Source organism: Anolis carolinensis, chromosome 1 (genome assembly GCF_035594765.1).
Source record: "Anolis carolinensis isolate JA03-04 chromosome 1, rAnoCar3.1.pri, whole genome shotgun sequence".
In the NCBI taxonomy this organism is placed as follows: Eukaryota; Metazoa; Chordata; class Lepidosauria; order Squamata; family Dactyloidae; genus Anolis; species Anolis carolinensis.
In genome coordinates this window covers 261,171,885-261,189,516 of record NC_085841.1, presented here as the reverse complement: position 1 = coordinate 261,189,516, position 17,632 = coordinate 261,171,885, and the positions used below count along the sequence as shown (strand labels likewise).

At 37.7% G+C, this 17,632-nt stretch overlaps 1 protein-coding gene across 5 annotated transcripts in view; it reads right to left on the bottom strand.

Annotated features, from left to right (window-relative positions):
• Nucleotides 1–17,632, bottom strand: part of cpt1a (carnitine palmitoyltransferase 1A) — a 51,768-nt gene that overhangs the window by 10,794 nt on the left and 23,342 nt on the right. For 4 of the 5 annotated variants that reach the window (XM_016993615.2, XM_003214787.4, XM_008108753.3 and 1 more), the window contains 7 exons: nt 14,728–14,829; nt 12,455–12,592; nt 11,489–11,566; nt 10,525–10,632; nt 4,453–4,540; nt 967–1,162; nt 91–279 (listed from right to left, as the gene is read on the bottom strand). In XM_016993615.2, the coding sequence (XP_016849104.1) occupies nt 91–279; nt 967–1,162; nt 4,453–4,540; nt 10,525–10,632; nt 11,489–11,566; nt 12,455–12,592; nt 14,728–14,829 (899 nt within the window). Of the gene's footprint in view, nt 1–90; nt 280–966; nt 1,163–3,951; nt 4,037–4,452; nt 4,541–10,524; nt 10,633–11,488; nt 11,567–12,454; nt 12,593–14,727; nt 14,830–17,632 lie in introns of all 5 variants that reach the window. The other variant, XM_003214788.4, reaches the window with a different exon arrangement.

The window sequence follows — 17,632 nt, the reverse complement described above, 5'->3', positions numbered from 1 at the left end:
AAAAGGGGGGAAATACCCCATTTTACCTACAAAAAGGGAAGTACACATTTCAAAAGCAAACATTACTTCTGTTTCTTTTTTGCAATGTACCTGTCATAGCATTTGCCATGTAGAAGTGACTTTGCATAGGTTTCCATTGTTGTCACTGGATCCTCTTCCCTATAACCCTGAGCAGTGTCATCCAGCGTCACAAAGAAAGCAGCCTTTTCAATAGCATCCAAAGATTGCTTGTTCTTTCCACGTGCAAAGTAAGTTTGGCGAGCTTTAGCCCATGGAACTCTGCCACAAGAATATCAACAGGAAATCATTAAAAAGTATGAGACATTTTAAAGTCATTTTCTTTTAAATCTATATGAAAATGTCCCGAATGAGGAGAGGTAGCATGGTGTATTGGTTTGAGTGTTGGACTAGGACCTTGGGAGACCAGGATTCAAATTCTCACTTGGCAATGGATACCTCCTGGGTGTCTTTGGGCAAGTGATGCAATTCTTCTCTATACAAATTGTGCCAAGAAAACCCCATGACGGATTTGTTTTAAGCTTTTTGTAAGCTGGAAACAACTTTAAGGCAACAAAATAAAAACAAACAAAGTAATAGAAAAATATTGCTACAGAATGAATTCCTACAAACTCTGCAAATGTTAGACAAGTCTCAAAGTACACACTAATCTTTTGTTAAAAAGCAATATCTTGTTACAAATTACATATACAAGATTGTTTGCAATCAAATTAATGCTGATATCTTAAGCCTCAGTTTGAGCAGCAAAAATATGAAAGTGTTAAGAGAAGGAATAATCATACAGGTATCAACTACTCCATCTAAATATGGTACCATAGTACATGAAAAAGTATATATCACAAACTCCATAAAAAGTTCTGTTGATATTCATAGGATTAGTCAGCAAGTGATTAGACAAATATAGAATAGGTTCACAGTAGTTGTACATTGATTTTATCAAGCTCGTACCTGTCTCCTGCAGTAAGAGCAGCTAACTTCTCTTCACCTGGTTGGGGCTTTGATTTATCATCGAGAATCCACTGCATCTGCTGTTCAATCTCCCGGGGTTTTAGCAGTCTGCCATCATAGTACAGCCATACTTTGTAAAAGCACCCTTTATGGTACACAACAATGTGTTTGCTGTCTTTTATGTGCTGGATGGTGTCTAGAATTATAATCCAGGATTTGGAAATGAGCAAAGGTTTCCATAATGTACGATTTTTAAACCAAAGCAATACTCAGATCAAAACAACATCCAGTATTCAATCATGCCACACCCATCAGCCAAAACTCAACTGAATAGACTGCTGCTAATGTATGTTTTTAAAAATGTGCTGCAGAAAGTACCAGTACTTTTAAAAATCTGTGATGTCAGCATATATACTTCTGCAGTCTTACTCTGCATACTTCATGCTAGAGTATATCACCCAGGGTTTCCTGAAACCTTAAAGTTTTATGAGAGTTGTGATTTTTAATCTTTTTTTCAAAGATGTAGATAATAACCTTTGTGCAAGCGGTTCCTGAGACCTGAAAATTATAACAAAGGTTGTTTTGGGGTACAAAGGTTGAAAAAGGATGCCTTATGCTATTCAAGTAAATCTATCTTTTGGAATATCAGCAAATGGGTAGCCAAATATGACTTAGAAAGTGAATTGTATAACATCTATGCTGTTAATGTGGAAGTTCTCATGTAAAGAAATACATGAACAATTCTTTACAAAATGTCAATTTCATTCCTTTACTGCTACAGAAAAGACTGAAACATTTACTGGCTGAGAGGTGGTAACATACTCTCAAGGAACATCATTCACTTTTTATGTGGGGAGAATTTTTTACATCAATGACCTGAGGTAAAAATTGTGGCAGACAGGACATTTGCTTCAAGATTTCTCTGTTGTTATATGTTTTGATATGTAGTGTTATCACCAAAAGCAAAAACAATTCTAGTAATGTAATAGTGTTCAACTTTATAGTGAAAAAATATAAATGCAGTCAACATCTATACAAAGGAAACCAGGAATGCAGATATCAAACCTTTCACCAGATGCAGAACGATCACACAGCAAAAGCACTGCTTTCCAAGAAGCATTATTTTATTTAGTCCCAACATTTGATCATTATTTTTAATTACCAATAGAACAACATGCTAAGCAAGCTTAAAAGAAATAAGATATGAAAAAAGAGGCATTACTGAGAAAATTAGTAATGATCTTAAATAACTGAGAGAATACTTTTTAAAATGATCATTAAAATTAGGAGGGAATTTGGACAAAAGGGTGAAGAATTCCTCCAGTTGATAGTTACATTGTGAAGTGTGATTCCAGTTGGACAATTATATTATGAAGTACTATATGATATTTTATCAAGGTCCAGTTCAAGGAAGTATTATGAACCATTTGAGTCTACTTCTAATCAACTATTTAATCAACACATAATAAAAGCTATTTTTCCAGAAAGAAGGCTCCACTTCTTTTTAATGTTAGATGATCATAGGATACATTTACAACCTATTCTTATACCATGTGTCTTTTTTCTTACACCTCTACCTAACAAAATAATATTTGCAGGTGCATCCAGACCGTTCTAAGTAGGAGAGCCCTACCAGAGGCAAATGTAGGGGGTGAACAAGAAGTGACATTCATGTGATCATTTTTCCATTGCATTATGGATTAGCTAGAAGATCTGTCCATATGCAAGCTTGAAGAAAGATAAAATGATTAATTGGAATATTTCAATGAGTTCTGAGATTTTTCCACCAAGATTTTGTTATTTCAAAAGTAATTCCAGCTGGTAAACACAGAACACTGAGGAGCTGTATCATCGTTTGTGCATTAGGTCCTTTTTTAAAGATTCTTATTATTAGATTGATATGACTTTGTTATTAGAAAATTAGTATAATAGCTCCTTACGTATAAGTCATGGGCAGGGATTAGGACCAAAATCATGGATTATGATATGACCCATGGATAAATTGAGGATAATTCTGCAGAAAGGGAAAAGTGCTAGCCTTGGCTCAGGGGGCCAGTTGTCCTTGCCTGCCGCCACCATTTTTTCACCAAGGCATTAAAAAGGCCAGATGTAGCATTACAGTAGAGAGAGTTAAAGAACTAAACTCTAAACTGTCTCTTTGGATGGATTTTATTAAAATATGAATGTTTCTTAACTTCATATTAAAAAGGTAAAAGTTCTCCCCTGATGTTAAGTCCAGTCATGTCTGACTCTGGGGGTTGGTGCTCATCTCCATTTCTAAGCCAAAGAGCCGGCGTTGTCCATAAACACCTCCAAGGTCATGTGGCCAGCATGACTGCATGGAGCGCCGTTACCTTCCCGCTGGAGTGGTACCTATTGATCTACTCACATTTGCATGTTTTCGAACTGCTAGGTTGGAAGGAGCTGGGGATAACAGCGGGTGCTCATTCCGCTCCCGGGATTTGAACCTGGCACCTTTTGGTCTGCAAGTTCAGCAGCTCAGCGCTTTAACGCACTGTGCTATCAGGGCCCCCGATATCTTCATATTACCCTAATATAATTAGCAATATGTAAAAAACAAATTTATAAATGTTATCACTTTTTAGATTTTTGTAGTTTTTGTATGATATACATACCACTTTGGAAATTGTGCAACAAAGAACTGGTAGAGAAATGTGACTTTTTAAAACCACCTGTTCAGAAAAACACAAATATTACATCTTTCTGAGACTATATTTAGTGGGGATCATTAATTTTATCTTGAACTAACCCATTTAGTAGGGAATTGCTACAACACTGAAATGGTTCAAAACTTTAAAGAAGTGGATCTTACAGCACTGTGCAATACAATTACAGTGACCTCTTTGTTAGAAAAATCACACAGCCTCAGCAAATATACGCAGATGTTATAGGCTGAAGCAATGTCACATATATAGAATATTAGAATGCAAGAGGCCAGATACATTGACAGGACTAACACTATACCTGTCTCTATGCCCGGTATACGACTAGTGTTGAACATACGTTCATACTGAGAAGAGCACATTGGGATGGCATTGTAAATCATTAGCTGAAAGGAAAAAGGGAAAGTCAAAAAATCCCCCATGCCAAGTTTTCAAGTGAAGCAATGGAAACCACGAGGACCCAAAGGAGTGGAATAAAAATGGTAAAGATCACATTAAAAGACAGGTTCACACTGGGAAGCAAATAGTTTCCTAGAAAAAGGGTATTTTTTGAAGGAAAGAAATAACTAAACCATATCAGAATGCAAGCTGATATCTCTTTAACCATCAAGGTATTCTAAATGCGACTGGAGATTATCTCAGCAACTACAAGAATACAGCTCAAATGAAACAGTTTTTTTCATGCTTGACACTATGAATATGAACATGGGTTATTAGGATGGGATATTCAATGGGAAGTTCTGGCAGCATCTCACACTCTTAGGATTCTGTGATGTTCTTGCTTTCAACTGGTTATTCTTACCTGTTTCCTCTCCTGGAATACGGGAGGTATTAAACATCCTCTCCCATTGAGCTGAGCAGAGTGGAACAGTGGATCCCATCAGAAGAATCTATGCCGCAAACGTGCATTACAATTGCGTTTTACAAATAGAGTTAGCACGTGAAGAGAAAAACACATGCCAGGGTTAGAGTGATTGTCAGAAGATTTGGGGATTCCTAGGCCACTTCAAACTAGGAGAAATTCCCTACACAGAGAGGGAAATGAAATGAATCTCATACAAGATTTACCAGTTGTCATTAAAGCATTTATGCATCCCATTTCAGTTATGCACATGCAGTTCAACAGGAGACTTTGTCTTGTAGCTTTCAGAACATATTATTCCAAAACCCTTATTAATTATATTTCTTAAACATATTTCTATTCTACTTAGTCTATATGGATTTTTCTTATGCTATTTTAAGATGACAAATCCATTCTATTGTTTTCTTCCTCCACCTTTCAAGACATATAATATTGCATTAATGATAATGGGAACTATTACCTAGATGTTACCTAGCTGCTGGATGCAATCTATATACGAGGGCTATCCAGAAAATAGGTTACGTTTTGGATTTTAAAAAGGACCAAGTATAGGATAAATCATTTACCATATGCAGCTGAAAGACACATCCCAAAACTACAATCTCATGTAATCCCCATTTAAATTTAGCCATGTTTTTTTATAGATAAATGAGTTTGAAAAGTACTACACCAGTAAATTTGCCGCTTCTCTCCTCTGTTTCCAACAATGGGGGCATGGCTGGCAGTGCAGCGTTTTGGCTACGCTGCAGGAAGGGAGAAGGAGGAAGAGCCAAGGACACAGGCGGGGAATTTACTGGTGCTGTACTTTTCAAATTCATTTATCTATAAGAAACGTGGCTAAATTTAAATGGGGATTACATGAGATTGTAGTTTTGGGATGTGTCTTTCAGCTGCATATGGTAAATGATTTCTCCTATACTTTGTCCTTTTTAAAATCCAAAACGTAACCTACTTTCTGAATAGCCCTTGTATTTTATATGAACGTTTCCATGAGAATTCAGCTCATAGAATCATAGAATCATAGAATAGTAGAGTTGGAAGAGACCTCATGGGCCATCCAGTCCAACCCCCTGCCAAGAAGCAGGAAATCGCATTCAAGCTGCTATTATACAGGCTATTTCAAAAAGACAGACCCATTTGAAATCGCTATAGAGTCGCTATCTCTGCAACCCATCCGTGAATGAAACCTTTATCGCTTGAAAGGGTGGGGCATAGAGTTTCAAATTATTACTGCTAGATTCCTCTCCCAGCACACAAACAGCCCCATTCATATGCAAGATGGTGATCCCACAACATAAGGCTCTTATTTTCCACTTGCTGAGTTACTTTCTAGATTTTCTGGCTCATTTACTAAATGGTTAGTAAAATTTAGGGATAACTTGTTAGCTGATTAAACAGTTTGTAACTTTTTGTGTAATTGTAGCATACGGCTGTTGTGAAATACATTGCTTTGAGATTGGGTTCGTCATTTTGAAACACCCTGTACTTTAACATATTATAATATTATAGGTTTCTGCTTTTCTAATGCTAGAAACAGGCTAAAGTTCCCTCCTATAAAAATACAAAAATAAAATTGAAGAGAATATCTAGAGATATTCATCTGCAAGCATGATATTACTGAACACGTTTCATACCATGAAAGAAATAGTTGAAAGGTATGCAATGTTATTGTTCCACACTTTGGACTTTTCCTGCACAACAACTGTAGAGATTGAACACTTTGACCATAATTTTTAAATAAAATGCCCTCACGTTTAAAAGGTAACATGGGAGAAGAGGACAGTAGTTGGTAAACAGAAGATGCATAAAATAAGTTAAACAGAAACTAAAAGTTTTAGTAATTATTTGAACTAATGCTCTTTTGAATGGTCAGTATTTGAGCCATAAATCGATAAATGCAAAGAATTGAGTTACTATGCAGAAGATATAAGGAGGAATGAGAAACATTGTGGAAAAGGTGAGCAACATTCAGTCTCTCCAAATGTACTTAGCCTACTAAATAAAAGTAATGGTAATTGCAATCCAACAACATTTAGAGAACAGCACTTTGCCCATCATTGGTAGTCTTGGTTTAGCAGCGTTATCCTAGTACTGAACTCTAGGACATGAAGAAGTCTTCTAATGTTCACCTTTTTCCAGAAACCAAAGTGGCACTTCCAACCCTTTCCTGGCTGTTAGCGGATGCTAAAGAGTAGGATTTTGTGAAGCACAAGAAGCACTGCAGAAAATTCACGAGATAGTAATCTCTTTCATATACAGAGGTCCAAACTTAGATGCAATTCTTTGTGTACCCACTGTCCATCCAAGACAATTACATATACAAGAGAATGCAGGCCTTCCTTATAATCAATATTTTACTAATTATTTTGACTTCTGTTTTGACTTCATTATACACATATTTAGCTTGCTTTCAATAAGCTATGCTACTTCCACATGTATGGAAGTCACTCATTAAATATTAAAATCAGATCATTTCAGCTTTGCATCCTGACATATTGCTAAAAGACAAAATAATAATAATAATAATAATAATTATTATTATTATTATTATTGTTGTTGTTGTAAGTATGACACAGCAAACAAGATAGATATGCTGGATTTCGTTTCACAAAATCATAAGTCGAACACTTCCCAAGTGTCTAGGACTGTGTGATGTATTTTTGGATGATGCGCGCAGATCCCAGTAGGGTGGCCTTTTGCAATTGGCAGATTGTAATTTTGTCAATGTCTATTGTTTCCAAATGCCAGCTGAGATCTTTTGGCACGGCACCCAGTGTGCCAATCACCACCGGGACCACCTGTAATGGTTTCTGCCAGAGTCTTTGAAGTTCAATCTTGAGGTCCTGATAGCGGCTGAGTTTTTCCTGTTGTTTTTCGTCAATGCGACTATCACCTGGGATGGCAATATCAATGATCCAAACCTTTTTCTTTTCCACAACTGTGATGTCTGGTGTGTTGTGTTCCAGAACTTTGTCAGTCTGGATTCGGAAGTCCCACAGTATCTTTGCATGCTCATTTTCCAATACTTTTGCAGGTTTGTGATCCCACCAATTCTTTACTGCTGGGAGGTGGTACCTGAGGCATAAGTTCCAATGAATCATTTGGGCCACATAGTTGTGCCTCTGTTTGTAGTCTGTCTGTGCGATTTTCTTACAGCACCTGAGGATATGATCAATGGTTTTGTCGGTTTCCCTGCACAGTCTGCATTTTGGGTCATCAGCTCATTTTTCGATCTTGGTCTTAATTGCATTTGTTCTGATGGCTTGCTCCTGGGCTGCAAAGATCAGGCCTTCTGTCTCCTTCTTCAGGGGCCCATTTGTCTTCTCCTTATCAGCTTTTCCTTCAATTTTGTCAAGGAACTTTCCATTCAATGGTTTGTTGTGCCAGCGGTCAGCTCTACTTTGTAGTGCAGTTTTCTTGTACTGGCTTTTTGTCTGCTATGCTTTGAGGCGCTTCTGATTTTTGACTTCAATCAAAGCAGGTTCTTCACTTTGCTTTACATATTCTGCCAGGGCATGTTCTTCTTCTTTGACTGCTTGTTTTACTTGTAAGAGTCCTCTGCCCCCTGATCTTCTAGGCAGATATAGCCAGTCAACATCATTGTGATGATGATGATGATTATTATTATTATTATTATTTATACCCTGCTATATCTCTCCAAAGGGGACTCAAAGTGGCTCCAAAGGGGACTTGAAATGAACTTTCTTTAATTGTGGCATAAAATATGCAATGACAACTCCCATTCTCCATTGGTTTTGGACACATAAATAGATAGGGAAAAAATAAATAAAAAAGGAGCTGCTGCTCTTAAAAACTTTCAGAAATGACAACTTCCCACTAAAACACCGCAAGCAGCTGATTTTCCAAAACCAGAATTACACTTCCAGTCACTTCTGATTTGGGGAAACAAAAGAGGAACCATTACAGTTTTGGAGAACAGTCTGGACCACAGCTCAACTGGTTGTGGGAGGTACTCCCCAGACTTGCCAAAAAGCTAACTCTTTTTTAAAAGAACTAAAGCTACATATAGCAGATGACTAAATTTATTATTTTCTTCATGTTATTAAAGAGTTACTAGCATTTTAAAAAAAACTGTCAGGTTATATTACATGAAAAATATATTGTGAAAAATTGTCCTGTTTTTCTATTAGCTATTAGCATGTACACTAAATGCAGTAAAGGGACTAATAATGATATATAGGTTAGTTCATATGTTCTGATTTGTTTGCAATAAATTAAAGTATTTTTCTTCCAAAGCTATACAATCATGGTTAATTTAGACAACTATGTCCACATCTGAGATGCATTCCCATAACAATAAGCAACTTTAAGACACCTCTGAAGTTTTCATTATTTCAAATCTCAAACTAAGTCTAATTGGGGAGGGGGGGCTTTACTAAAGTAGAGACATCCTGGAGCATATCACAATTCAGTGGAGACATACCCCAACACTTTTACTTTTATGTCCCATCTTAAGCTCAGGAAGCCGTAAATCAGTGGTTCCCAAACTTATTTGACCTACCACCCCCTTTCAAGAAAAAATGACTCAGTGCCCCCTGGAAAAGGGGTGTGGCTTAAAGTGGTGGGCGTGGCTCCTGCTCAAGAGGGTGGGACTGAGCCTCTCCCCTAGTCCAAGATGCAGGGCTGGGAGGGGGAGGAGGAGGTGGGCGGAGCCACAAATGGGTGGCCAGGAGTGGGATGGACGGAGTTACGAGCTCTCAGGCAGGGCTGAGCTTCTATCCCTGTCCTGTGGCGCCTGCCAGGACACAGAGGGCAGGGCTAGAGGAGCAGGCGGGGCCTCTTACCAAGTGTCTGATGGGGCTGGACCTCTATACCCCGCCCCTGTGTTCTAACAAGCGCCTCAGGGGAGGTATACAGAGACTCAGCCCTGTTTCACGCTCTTGAGAAGAGCCCCTACCCCTAGCCCCGCCCTTTATTCCTAAAAGGCCTCTCAGGAGAGCTAAACAGGCTCAGCCCTGTCTTGGCCTCTTGGAAGGAGGCCCTGCCCCCTTCCCTAACTCCGCTCTCTGTGTCCCAACAAGTGCCTCAGGAGAGGTATAGATTCTCAGCCCTGTCTCAGGCTCTTGGGAAGAAGCCACGCCCACTCCTCTAGCTCCGCCCCTGTGTCCTAACAGGTGCCTCAGGGGCTCAGCCCTGTCTCCACCACTTGGGAGGAGGCCCTGCCCCTCCCCTGGCCCCACCCAAATGCACCTGTGGCCATCACCAGCCACCTGGATCACTGCAGCGCCCACCAGGGGGTGGTAGCACCCACTTTGGGAATCACTGTCGTAAATCCACAAAAGTGATTTAGTACATTTTGTAGTTTCAGCTGGCAACATTGCTTCTTTAAAATTTGTACTTCCCATGTCTACTCCAGGTTTTCTCAGGCATGATATATGAATAGAGAAAAATTTTCAACTTGGACTATGTGAATGTCTTGCAGGAAACCTGACAACCAATCAACGACATCAGAGCCCCTCCAAATTCTTTAATGCCCACTTTCAGAACACCCAGTGATAATCTCAAACAATACCAGTAAGGTTTCTATCCTGTCCCTATGGAATATTTTGGATTAAATAAAATATTAATCTTAAATAGAATAACTCACTGCAATCAGTAAGACTTACATAAGTGATAGCTTATGTCATTTCAATGGGTCAACTGTAACTGGAAATGATATAATATTTAACCCAAGGATTTCAGTAGGGACAGGACAGGAATTCTATTGCTATTATGGGAAGAGAGCATGCTGAGCCTGAGGCAGATAATAGCAGGGGTCTGCACAAGTAGGTCTGAGGAACAGACATAATTGTCCCCAAATCTAGTTTTCCTTTTCTGTGATGTGGAGCCAGCAATTCAGCAAACTCTTCCATCTCTGTAATTGAGATCTTATACACATTTGCCTTAATAGTTGAAAGCTTTCTTCCTCCCCTCAGTTATTTTTCAATATGTAAAATGACTTTTTAAAACATAAGATTCACATCTGTAACTATTTGAGGAAAATGTACATACTGGCTGAATTTGCTGCCTGTCCAGTTTTCTTCTATATAGGAGGATGGCATGAATAGCATTTCCAGCTCTAGCTGCCTGCACAGAGGTGGGCGTAAAATACAGAAAGTCCTAAAGGATGAGAAAACGTAAGAAGAGACATTAGCAAATTCCCCTTTTTATATCCTGAAAAGTAAGCTTTATATGTGCGCATGTTAATTTTAATATAGCTCACAATACTGTAGTAGCATCAATTCTACCTCATGATTCCACTTTTTCAGCCAAAAGCGACTTATCAATTTTTTTACAAGTGCAAGAGGCAATGTGTAACCCTGTTCAGTTTGTTCTATATTTTCACTATCAAAATTAACAGCAGTGAAGGGCTAGATAAAGTCCCCTCATTATCAGGGTTAATACTATTTCATCTAATGGAGTGAGAGTCCAATCACCAATTTTACACATGAAATCGAGGCTCCTGAGTATCAATATAGTAGAGAGGAACAAAGAAGCATATATGGAGATAATTTATACATTCTCCCTGTATGAACTCTCAGTTACTTCTTTATTGGTCTGAAAGTTATGCTCCTGGAACAAAACACAAAGCAAGGAGAATGTACCAATTTATACCAGTTTTACTGCCACAGTCCAGAAGGTGGAAGTAAAATCAGTTAAAATAGGAATATAGCTATTTTGTCTTTAAAAATCAGTGGAAGTTTACAGCAGCTGCCTGGGATATATTATATTATTAAATAGAAAGCTATTTCTCATTTATGAACACAATCTTATTTAGCATCTCAGCTAACCTGAAGTGCACATCTTCTGGCCTCCCAGATATAGTTTGACTGCATCCCCCATGCCGCATAGACAAGTGTGAGGAAGAGTTGCAACCTATGAACATCTGGAAGCCCACATGTTTCCCATCCCTGCCATAAAGGAAGTGGGTCTGTGGGAAGTACAAGAATGTTGATAGACTGCTTAATATACTCACCATTGCAAAGTAATTGCTGTTTACCATAATAGGCCCACGGCCTCGAAGGTAAATGTATTCTTCCCACCAATCGCTAACCTACAAGAACAAATAAGATCAAGATAATTAATTTGGAAAATTTATCGAAATACAGTAGAGTCTCACTTATCTAACATAAACGGGCCGGCAGAACGTTGGATAAGCGAATATGTTGGATAATAAGGAGAGATTAAGGAGAAGCCTATTAAACATCAAATTAGGTTATGATTTTACAAATTAAGCACCAAAACATCATTTTATACAACAAATTTGACAGAAAAGGTAGTTCAATATGCAGTAATGCTATGTAGTAATTACTGTATTTACGAATTTAACACCAAAATATCACAATGTATTGAAAACATTGACTACAAAAATGCATTGGATAATCCAGAACGTTGGATAAGCGAGTGTTGGATAAGTGAGACTCTACTGTATCAAAAGATACAAAAGCCTTGCTACATCAGATGCTTTGCTCTTGACAATGGAAGTAAAATCAAAAACTCAGTACTGTATCCAGAAGCATATACTTTCATTTCTAGGAAAAAGTCCTATGGTGGTGTTACTGCTTTTTGGCACTACAAGGGTTGCCATCATTAACTAACTCTTTAGTTTATCTAATCCAAACATGAAATATGCCCAAAAACATATCAGTCTCTAATGATCTAAAACCAAACGAACAAAACCTCAGCTACAGTTGCTGTGGGCCCAGTTTACTGAACAATGGGGTGCTACATAAAAGCACATTTCTTATCCTGTTTTACCTAACAACACTTTTTATTGCTGACACACAAATAGTAATTTCTAAAAACAATGCACTGAAATGATAAGCAACATTGCCTTTTGCAGAGTAAATTTATTCAGTTACAAAAGAATTTGTAAAACTTAAACTTTGGAACAAAGTTGAAACTATATGATTTCAGTAAAGCATACAACTCATCTACTTACATAGTTTGCAGCCCACCAGGACTTCAGTTTCAAGTACCATTGTAGCTTTGGTCCCAAATTAGTTGCAAAATCTTTGCCGAGAGCTTCCATTCTTTTAAACTGTTCCTCATTCATAAGTGGATGAACTGATTCTAAATACTGGAATTGACAAGAAGAAGAAGTCTATCAGCATGGCAAGGCCTATAATTTCCCCCACTTCGTTCCCATAACACAAATAAACAAATGAAAGTAATAGGGCAGAACAGCAGCTGCCCTACAATACAGCTGTCAATATTATCTGGTGTGATGATGAAGTAATGTCCTAACAATATGACTTTTTGATGAGACAAGCCATCTCTGCACGTAGAACATATGAAGTCATAACTTTAAAACATGAATCTATACTTTGTATGTAACTGGTTTGTATGACAAAAAATTCACCAAAGTCATCTAGAAATCTATCCAGTTTCAAAACGTTTAATTAATTTCAACCAAATGTAAAGGTCAGAAGCAAAAGCATGCAGGGACATTGAGTAGTAATTCATCTTTTCTTGTCTCTCCAAGCATTGGACATAAATATTGTAGCAGTAACTATACAAAAGACCAGCTCTCAGGCCTGGTTCAAATGGATATTTCTAGTTTCCTGATCTATGGTTAGGTGAGTTGGAAACAAGTGCCAGACCGATGTCTTTTGTTGGCATGCCAACCTGTTACCTTGAAACTACTGTTCCCTATAATATTTGAAACGGAGATGTGAGATTTAATGGGCATTTGCTAACCAGGTTTAAATTGCAGTATAATGTTTGGATAGTCAAATGACATTAAATCAAAGGTTCAACCAGAAATGGCATGCTGATAGAAGGCAAGATATCAGGAGACTCAAAATGCATCCCTAGCTTGTAAAACCACAGTCTTACATGTTCTCATAACAAATAGCAATATTATAATAAATATAACAAATGGCAATGTCATTTTTCTTCATTGCAATCCTCTGCTCCACTACATTTTAGCCCATGGGCAATTTCAGTGCAAATGGTCAAATTAGAGAAAATGATATTTCTATCATTTCGAGAAATTTGAACTGCAATTCTTTACTTATAACTTAGGTTGCCCTATCACCTGGACCTTATTTCGTAGTAATTTCCACATTTCAAGAGATGACACAAAATTTATAAAGATACTTGCAAAGTTATATATTTTTTCACTTCCATCCTAGGTCTATTTGATCATGTAAGATTTGAAAAATTGAATTTGTCTACTGCAAGTTTTTATGGACCTTTAAAAGGACATGTTGCTAATTTAATCTAATTTCTCTCAGTGAATATATATTTATTTTTATATATCTGCTATTATTGTTTCCTGTCTAAACGAATAACACTTTCCCTCTTAAATACATGCCTAAATCACATTTATTTATTTACTATATTTCTATCCCTCTCTTCTCACCTCGAAGGGGACTCAGCAGTTTACAGTTTGGCCACTTCAGTGCCACATTGCAAACACACAGTGTATAAGTATAATACAATACAAATCAAAGCATATTTAACATAAAATACAAGACAAAAACCACACAAAGCATAATAACGTTCAGAAATAAGATATAAATAAATAGCATTACAAACATTTAAAACCAATTACAATTATTGTGGAGACTCATTAAATAAATAGTATATTTCGCTAAGCTCAGTCATCAGTGATAAACATGAGCCAGCAAGAATATTAAGAGAAGTCTCCATAAAATAAAAATAATAAATAAATAAAAATAAAATAAAATCTGAAAACAAAACAAAAACAAGAGTTCCCACTAAAACCCAGGAGGAACAGTGTTGAAAGTTAAGCGTTAGATTTAGATTCCATTGACACAACATGATTGTTGACATTAAATTTCCTATTGATTCAATGAGTCTAACAAAAGGATTTAGGCCAAAGTTATTCCTTACATAACTTTGTCATCATATAATGACATCCTAAGAAAAAAGCATTCTGAAGAAAATGATCTTACACCACTAAAACATTCACAGATTACACATTACAGACAATAGATTAAAATGCGGGAATCCTGAAGACTCTTAATATCTTGCCTTAAGAGATGGAATGCAAGATAAAATAAGGGTGTGTTAATAGACAATGCCATGTTTGATTTCACTGTAGGGTAAAGGAGACATAATGTAATCTTGAAATGAGTTAATCCGATATGTTAATTGTTTACTGACATTAGGAACAAAGCAAATCAAGGTAAGCATTCCATCTGGATTTACATTTGAGGAGAACAGGTTTATAAAAATCAAACCCACCCTATTTACTGTATTTTTAACAGATGGAACAGGAAGACGTGGCAGAGATGTCTGGAAACTGTACAGCATTGGCTTACGACCAGAGAAAAGCTTCACCAGTGTCTGAAAATGAAACATAAAGATTTTGACTATGCAGCAGAAAAAAAGTGTTCAACTTGATTTATAAATGTGCATTTAATACTTCAGACTTGCTTCCAGGAAGATGACGGCCAAAGGGCTAGTTCATATATGGATCACTTGCTGCTATTAACCCATTGCTTATCAAACCTAGACCTAAAAAGAAACTACCCCTTATCAAAATATTTTTTTCATATGGCCGTTGGCTGTTAATCCTGATTCCTAGTTATATAATAAAGGTTTAAGTATAATTAATGTTTGCCCACATCCTTTCTACCCTCTCCATCCTTGTTTCACTATGTGTAAATTCCTTGGGTGCAGGAGCCTTGCTAAATTAGAAAGGTGTCATACATGTTACAGTTTTGCTCCATTCAGATGTTATTAGTGGCAATGAGAACACGGAAAATATCATAGTAATGGACAGAGCACTAAAATATCCATTGTTTAAATTAGCAGGACAACTAACTGTCAGAGGAAGAAACATATTGATTCCCTGACTGCCTGGGGATTATATTAGCATCTTGTGAAAAAAGCACTGGGCCACAACAGACACTCATCTTCTCAGGGTGTGCCAGCAGTCTTATTCCCAGGGATCTGTAAGATTTTCATGGGATTTTCTGAGTCATTATAGTGGTTGGCCAACTAGGTGTTTGTTGTGTTGTCGAAGGCTTTCATGGCCGGGATCACAGGGTTGTTGTATGTATTCCGGGCTGTATGGCCATGTTCTAGAAGTATTCTCTCCTGACGTTTTGCCCACATCTATGGCAGGCATAGGTGTTTGCTTGGTCACCCTAGTGGACATGGTAGGCAGGTAGGTTCCTTGTGTAGTAGGTACCCATCGTCTGGTTAAGATCTTCCACTTGCTCTCCTACTATTTGCTTGAAGTTTATGAGTTCTTACTTGTAATAGGGACGATGTGTATTTTAGCTGATTTTATATTTTTGTTACAACTGTAGGCAATTAAAGCATAGACTCAATCTGGGGAGACAATGGGCTTATATTGCCTACCCTCCCTAGTTCCAAAGGTCCCCTTAAAGGGCCTTGGGCTGAGGCATTCAGCAGCACACCCAGCTTTTATGAGATTCATAGGAACCAATTCAGCCATGCGGGTTGTTATTTCTGCCATTCCATGTCTCTTCCAACACGAGGCTGTGGGAGGAGGGATTTCTCAAGTGGTCACTTGATACCTAATATCAAGAGTGGGAACCATGTGTGGCTCTCCAATGGTGTCTGGCTACAACTCCCTGCATTCTTCAGCACAGATTATGCTGGCTAGGCCTGCTGGGAGCTGCAATCTAAACAGTATCTGATGGCTACATGATTTTCAGATCCTTGCCCCAAGCTAGGCCAAGGTTCTTCAGCTGTAACTAATAAAGATATGGATGTTTCTGAGCTCTTTGGGTGTTACTTGCATTTCACTCATCTGTAGACACCACAGCTGTGATTTCACCTCCAAATAGATGATGTTTGAAGAATAATGTGTGCGTAAAAGGGGTTTGCCCATTGCATTTTTAAATGGGAAAACTGTTCAAACATCAAATTTTCCTGTAATTTGGGTTCAAATTACAGGAAAGGAGATTCCACCTTAACATTAAGAACAACTTCCCGACTGTAAGAGTTGTTCAGTGGTGGAACTCTCTGCCTCAGAGTGTGGTGGAGGCTCCTTCTTTGGAGGCTTTTAAGCACAGGCCGAATGACCATCTGTCAGATTGCTTTGAATGTGCTTTTTCTGCATGGAAAGGGGTTGGGCTGGATGGCCCATGTGGTCTCTTCCAACTCTATGATTCTGTAACTTCCCCCTTCCAGTCAAGTATTTATATACACTATATATTGAAGTGCAAAAATCTGAAGGTCTCTGTTGTCATTAACTTCACAAGATGACATGGCATAGAGAAGTTCTCTTTGTAGTCAACATATAAGTAATTAAATTCCATTTTCTAAACTTTCAGAACACAACAATTTTTACACTAAAAATAAACATTATAAATACACAAAAATATCTATCTTTGCGGGGGAAAGTAGATCTCTCTCAGGGTTTTTAACCAAAAGTAAAGTTAAAAATAGTAAAATGGGGGAGAGGGGGAGAGACAGCATGAAGAAAAGCAACAACAATCCAGACTGCTTAGTGAAGGAAAGCGCTACAACCTACCAAATATAGCTAGTTATATAAAGTTTACTAACTTAATGAGAATTTTAGTCCCCACAGAAGCAATATTAGTTGATCTGTAAAAATGCTTGCCATTTCAGTTATGGTGGAAAATGTTTTTCCTCACATTATCCAGGAGTAAAATTCAAAAAAACATATTAGTAGTCATAGCCTGCTCACACACCTCAATCTCAGCATTGTAAGAAGAAAAAAACTTGATGTGTTGAATGTGTAAGGCATGCCAAAAATCCAGCCAATGAAAGCCATAAGCCAAGTTGACAACAATACTCTTGTCCCTTACCCTTCTAGATAAGAGCCTGTAGTCAAATCAGAAAGCTCCTGAAATCATATCTGAAGAAAACTATCAGATATTTCTTTTGCAACTGGTTTCTATTTCCCACAGAAGCATTCAACAGATTAGTCCTCATGTTCCAGTTGAATTCCTTCTAGACATAGTTAGCCAATACATGCAAGGGACACAGTGCAATAACATAAGATACCGTTGTAGATAAGGCACCTGTTTGTTTATTACTAATACCTGTTCATTATTCTGTAATCTTAACCTTCCAGTGCTCCAGGTATTCTAGACTACAACTTTCATAACCTCACAGTCAGGTTAGGCAAAAGTGTTGCAATCTATAA